Source organism: Lampetra fluviatilis, unplaced genomic scaffold, assembly GCF_964198595.1.
Source record: "Lampetra fluviatilis unplaced genomic scaffold, kcLamFluv1.1 SCAFFOLD_682, whole genome shotgun sequence".
In the NCBI taxonomy this organism is placed as follows: domain Eukaryota; kingdom Metazoa; phylum Chordata; class Hyperoartia; order Petromyzontiformes; family Petromyzontidae; genus Lampetra; species Lampetra fluviatilis.
Window position 1 is genome coordinate 520 of NW_027621101.1, and position 6,981 is coordinate 7,500.

General features: G+C 58.8%; 1 protein-coding gene across 1 annotated transcript in view; it reads left to right on the top strand.

The window, feature by feature from the left end:
• Positions 1-342: 342 nt before the first annotated feature.
• Positions 343-6,981, top strand: part of LOC144954762 (E3 ubiquitin-protein ligase BRE1B-like) — a gene marked incomplete at its 3' end in the record, with an annotated part of 52,947 nt that continues 46,308 nt past the window's right edge. Inside the window, exons 1-2 of the mRNA XM_078885192.1 lie at positions 343-429; positions 3,198-3,310. Of these exons, the coding sequence (XP_078741318.1) occupies positions 360-429; positions 3,198-3,310 (183 nt within the window). The remainder of the gene's footprint in view (positions 430-3,197; positions 3,311-6,981) is intronic.

Sequence of the window (6,981 nt, forward strand, 5' to 3'; positions counted from 1 at the left end):
GCGACCGCCTTCGAGGCCACTGCACGGAGAGCCCAGCAGCGTCTGTGGGGCCTTGCCAATTCGCACGGTGAGTCAGTCAATCGGTCACTCGGTCAGTCACTCAGTCAGTCACTCGGTCACTCACCCATACACTCACTCATACACTCAGTCAGTCACTCATTCATACACTCACTCAAGCACTCACTCACTCAGTCACTCATTCCTACACTCACTCAGTCACTCATACACTCAGTCACTCATACACTCAGTCACTCACACACTCAGTCACTCAGTCACTCACTCAGTCACTCACTCAGTCACTCACTCAGTCACTCACTCAGTCACTCGTAGACTCAGTCTCCACGGAGGCTGTGGGTCGCATGGCGACCGCCTTCGAGGCCACTGCACGGAGAGCCCAGCAGCGTCTGTGGGGCCTTGCCAACTCGCACGGTCAGTCAGTCAGTCACTCGGTCAGTCAGTCGGTCAGTCAGTCACACGGTCAGTCAGTCGGTCAGTCAGTCAGTCACTCGGTCACACGGTCAGTCAGTCAGTCACTCGGTCGGTCAGGCACTCGGTCAGTCAGTCAGTCACTCAGTCAGTCACTCAGTCATACACTCACTCACTCGTACACTCAGTCAGTCACTCACTCACTCGTACACTCACTCAGTCACTCGGTCAGTCAGTCACTCGGTCAGTCACTCAGTCAGTCACTCGGTCAGTCACTTGGTCAGTCAGTCACTCGGTCAGTCAGTCACTCAGTCAGTCACTCGGTCAGTCAGTCACTCAGTCAGTCACTTGGTCAGTCAGTCAGTCATTTGGTCAGTCAGTCAGTCAGTCACTCGGTCAGTCAGTCAGTCATTCGGTCAGGCACTCGGTCAGGCACTCGGTCAGGCACTCGGTCAGTCAGTCACTCGGTCAGTCAGTCACTCAGTCAGTCAGTCGCTCGGGTCAGTCAGTCACTCGGTCAGTCACTCAGTCAGTCACTCGGTCAGTCAGTCACTCACTCATACACTCACTCAGTCAGTCACTCATAGACTCACTCATAGCGGTGGTGGTGGTGGTGGTGGTGACGGTGGTGACGGTGGTGGTGACGGTGGTGGTCACGGTGGTGACGGTGGTGGTGGTGGTGACGGTAGTGGTTGTGGTGGTGATGATGGTGTTGGTGGTGTTGGTGACAGTGGTGGTGACAGTGGTGGTGACGGTGGTGGTCACGGTGGTGACGGTGGTGGTGGTGGTGACGGTAGTGGTTGTGGTGGTGATGATGGTGTTGGTGGTGTTGGTGACAGTGGTGGTGACGGTGGTGACGGTGGTGGTGGTGACGGTGGTGGTCACGGTGGTGGTGGTGACGGTGGTTGTGGTGGTGGTGGTGACGGTGGTTGTGGTGGTGGTGGTGACGGTGGTGGTCACGGTGGTGGTGGTGACGGTGGTTGTGGTGGTGGTGGTGACGGTGGTTGTGGTGGTGGTGACGGTGGTTGTGGTGGTGGTGACGGTGGTTGTGGTGGTGGTGGTGACGGTGGTGGTGGTGACGGTGGTGGTGGTGGCGGTGGTGGTGGTGGCGGGTGGCGGTGGTGGTGGTGGTGGTGGTGGTGGTGGTGGCGGTGACGGTGGTGGCGGTGACGGTGGTGGTGGTGGCGGTGGCGGTGGTGACGGTGGTGGTGGTGGCGGTGACGGTGGTGGTGGTGACGGTGGTGGTGGTGACGGTGGTGGTGGTGGTGGTGGTGACGGTGGTGGTGGTGGCGGTGGTGGCGGTGGTGGTGGTGACGGTGGTGGTGGTGGCGGTGGTGGTGGTGGCGGTGGCGGTGGTGACGGTGGTGGTGGTGGCGGTGACGGTGGTGGTGGTGACGGTGGTGGTGGTGGCGGTGACGGTGGTGGTGGTGGCGGTGACGGTGGTCACGGTGGTGGTGGTGACGGTGGTGGTGGTGGCGGTGACGGTGGTGGTGGTGGTGACGGTGGTGGTGGTGGCGGTGGTGGTGGTGGCGGTGGCGGTGGTGACGGTGGTGGTGGTGGCGGTGACGGTGGTGGTGGTGACGGTGGTGGTGGTGGTGGCGGTGACGGTGGTGGTGGTGACGGTGGTGGTGGTGACGGTGGTGGTGGTGACGGTGGTGGTGGTGACGGTGGTGGTGGTGGCGGTGGTGGTGGTGGCGGTGGCGGTGGTGACGGTGGTGGTGGTGGCGGTGACGGTGGTGGTGGTGACGGTGGTGGTGGTGGCGGGTGGCGGTGGTGACGGTGGTGGTGACGGTGGTGGTGACGGTGGTGGTGATGGTGGTGACGGTGGTGGCGGTGACGGTGGTGGTGGTGACGGTGGTGGTGATGGTGGTGACGGTGATGGTGATGGTGGTGGCGGTGGTGGTGGTGGCGGTGGCGGTGGTGACGGTGGTGGTGGTGGCGGTGACGGTGGTGGTGGTGACGGTGGTGGTGGTGGCGGTGACGGTGGTGGTGGTGACGGTGGTGGTGGTGGCGGTGACGGTGGTCACGGTGGTGGTGGTGACGGTGGTGGTGGTGACGGTGGTGGTGGTGACGGTGGTGGTGGTGGCGGTGGTGGTGGTGGCGGTGGCGGTGGTGACGGTGGTGGTGGTGGCGGGTGACGGTGGTGGCGGTGACGGTGGTGGTGGTGGCGGTGACGGTGGTGGTGGTGGCGGTGGTAGTGGTGGCGGTGGCGGTGGTGACGGTGGTGGTGGTGACGGTGGTGGTGATGGTGGCGGTGGCGGTGGCGGTGGTGGTGGTGGTGGTGGTGGTGGTGACGGTGGTGGTGGTGGTGGTGACGGTGGCGGTGGTGGTGGTGGTGGTGGTGACGGTGATGGTGGTGGTGGTGACGGTGGTGGTGACGGTGGTGGTGGTGGTGGTGACGGTGGTGGTGGTGGTGGTGGTGGTGGTGATGGTGGTGGTGGTGGTGGTGGTGATGGTGGTGGTGACGGTGGTGACGGTGGTGGTGGTGACGGTGGTGGTGACGGTGGTGACGGTGGTGATGGTTGTGGTGGTGGTGGTGACGGTGACGGTGACGGTGGTGTGGTGGTGGTGGTGGTGGTGGTGGTGGTAACAGTGATGGTGGTGGTGATGGTGGTGGTGGTGGTGGTGATGGTGGTGGTGGTGGTTGTGGTGGTGGTGGTGGTGGTGGTGATGGTGATGGTGGTGGTGGTGATGGTGGTGGTGATGGTGGTGGTGGTGATGGTGGTGGTGGTGGTGGTGGTGGTGATGGTGGTGGTGGTGGTGTTTCCCAGGCGGTGTAGAGGAGTCTCTGCGTGCCCACACGCGTGAGCTGCAGGCCGAGAGCGAGCGGCTGCAGGACCTGGCCACGCGGCTCCAGGAGAGACACCACAAGATGTCACTCGAGGTGAGGCCTGGATCACTCACCTAGTCACTCACTCAGCTAGTCACTCACCTAGTCACTCACTCACTCACCTAGTCACTCACCTAGTCACTCACTCACTCACCTACTCACTCACCTACTCACTCACCCACTCACCCACTCACTCACTCAGGACCTGGCCACGCGGCTCCAGGAGAGACACCACAAGATGTCACTCGAGGTGAGGCCTGGATCACTCACCTAGTCACTCACTCAGCTAGTCACTCACCTAGTCACTCACTCACTCACCTAGTCACTCACCTAGTCACTCACTCACTCACCTACTCACTCACCTACTCACTCACCCACTCACCCACTCACTCACTCAGGACCTGGCCACGCGGCTCCAGGAGAGACACCACAAGATGTCACTCGAGGTGAGGCCTGGATCACTCACCTAGTCACTCACTCAGCTAGTCACTCACCTAGTCACTCACTCACTCACCTAGTCACTCACCTAGTCACTCACTCACTCACCTACTCACTCACCTACTCACTCACCCACTCACCCACTCACTCACTCAGGACCTGGCCACGCGGCTCCAGGAGAGACACCACAAGATGTCACTCGAGGTGAGGCCTGGATCACTCACCTAGTCACTCAGCTAGTCACTCACCTAGTCACTCACTCACTCACCTAGTCACTCACCTAGTCACTCACTCACTCACTCACCTACTCACTCACCTACTCACTCACCCACTCACCCACTCACTCACTCAGGACCTGGCCACGCGGCTCCAGGAGAGACACCACAAGATGTCACTCGAGGTGAGGCCTGGATCACTCACCTAGTCACTCACCTAGTCACTCACCTAGTCACTCACTCACCTAGTCACTCACCTAGTCACTCACTCACTCACCTACTCACTCACCTACTCACTCACCTACTCACCCACTCACTCACTCAGGACCTGGCCACGCGGCTCCAGGAGAGACACCACAAGATGTCACTCGAGGTGAGGCCTGGATCACTCACCTAGTCACTCACCTAGTCACTCACCTAGTCACTCACTCACTCACCTACTCACTCACCTACTCACTCACCCACTCACTCACTCAGGACCTGGCCACGCGGCTCCAGGAGAGACACCACAAGATGTCACTCGAGGTGAGGCCTGGATCACTCACCTAGTCACTCACCTAGTCACTCACTCACTCACCTAGTCACTCACCTAGTCACTCACTCACTCACCTAGTCACTCACCTACTCACCCACTCACTCACTCAGGACCTGGCCACGCGGCTCCAGGAGAGACACCACAAGATGTCACTCGAGGTGAGGCCTGGATCACTCACCTAGTCACTCACCTAGTCACTCACCTAGTCACTCACTCACTCACCTACTCACTCACCTACTCACTCACCCACTCACTCACTCAGGACCTGGCCACGCGGCTCCAGGAGAGACACCACAAGATGTCACTCGAGGTGAGGCCTGGATCACTCACCTAGTCACTCACCTAGTCACTCACTCACTCACCTAGTCACTCACCTAGTCACTCACTCACTCACCTAGTCACTCACCTACTCACCCACTCACTCACTCAGGACCTGGCCACGCGGCTCCAGGAGAGACACCACAAGATGTCACTCGAGGTGAGGCCTGGATCACTCACCTAGTCACTCACCTAGTCACTCACCTAGTCACTCACTCACTCACCTACTCACTCACCTACTCACTCACCCACCCACTCACTCACTCAGGACCTGGCCACGCGGCTCCAGGAGAGACACCACAAGATGTCACTCGAGGTGAGGCCTGGATCACTCACCTAGTCACTCACCTAGTCACTCACCTAGTCACTCACCTACTCACTCACTCATCTACTCACCCACTCACTCACTCACCTAGTCACTCACCTACTCACCCACCCACTCACTCACTCAGGACCTGGCCACGCAGCTCCAGGAGAGACACCACATGATGTCACTCGAGGTGAGGCCTGGATCACTCACCTAGTCACTCACCTAGTCACTCACCTAGTCACTCACCTACTCACTCACTCATCTACTCACCCACTCACTTACTCACCTAGTCACTCAGCTAGTCACCCACTCATCTACTCACCCACTCATCTACTCACTCACCTACTCACTCACTCACCTAGTCACTCACTCACTCATCCACTCACTCACTCACCCACTCACTCACTCACCTACTCACTCACCCACTCACTCACCTACTCACTCACTCACTCACCTACTCACCCACCTACTCACTCACCCACTCACTCACCTACTCACCCACCTACTCACTCACTCACTCACCCACTCACTCACTCACTCACCTACTCACCCACCCACTCACTCACTCAGGACCTGGCCACGCGGCTCCAGGAGAGACACCACAAGATGTCACTCGAGGTGAGGCCTGGATCACTCACCTAGTCACTCACCTAGTCACTCACCTAGTCACTCACCTACTCACCCACTCACTCACTCAGGACCTGGCCACGCGGCTCCAGGAGAGACACCACAAGATGTCACTCGAGGTGAGGCCTGGATCACTCACCTAGTCACTCACCTAGTCACTCACCTAGTCACTCACCTAGTCACTCACTCACCTACTCACTCACTCATCTACTCACCCACTCACTTACTCACCTAGTCACTCAGCTAGTCACCCACTCATCTACTGACTCACCTACTCACTCACTCACCTACTCACTCACTCACCTACTCACTCACTCACCTAGTCACTCACCTAGTCACTCACTCACTCACCTACTCACTCACCTACTCACTCACCCACCCACTCACTCACTCAGGACCTGGCCACGCGGCTCCAGGAGAGACACCACAAGATGTCACTCGAGGTGAGGCCTGGATCACTCACATAGTCACTCACTCACCTAGTCACTCACCTAGTCACTCACCTAGTCACTCACCTAGTCACTCACCTAGTCACTCACTCACTCACCTAGTCACTCACTCACTCACCTAGTCACTCACCTACTCACCCACTCACTCACTCAGGACCTGGCCACGCGGCTCCAGGAGAGACACCACAAGATGTCACTCGAGGTGAGGCCTGGATCACTCACCTAGTCACTCACCTAGTCACTCACCTAGTCACTCACCTAGTCACTCACTCACCTACTCACTCACTCATCTACTCACCCACTCACTTACTCACCTAGTCACTCAGCTAGTCACCCACTCATCTACTCACTCACCTACTCACTCACTCACCTAGTCACTCACTCACTCATCCACTCACTCACTCACCCACTCACTCACTCACCTACTCACTCACCCACTCACTCACCTACTCACTCACTCACTCACTCACCTACTCACTCACCCACCTACTCACTCACCCACTCACTCACCTACTCACCCACCTACTCACTCACTCACCCACCCACTCACTCACCCACCCACCCACTCACTCACCCACTCACTCACTCACCCACCCTCTCACTCACCCACTCACTCACCCACTCACTCACCCTCTCACTCACCCACTCACCCACTCACTCATACACTCACTCACCCACTCACCCACCCTCTCACTCACCCACTCACTCACCCACTCACTCACCCTCTCACTCACCCACTCACCCACTCACTCACTCACCCACTCACCCACCCTCTCACCCCCTCACCCCCCAGTTCACCGAGTTGCAGGACAAGGCTGTTGCGGCTGAGACTC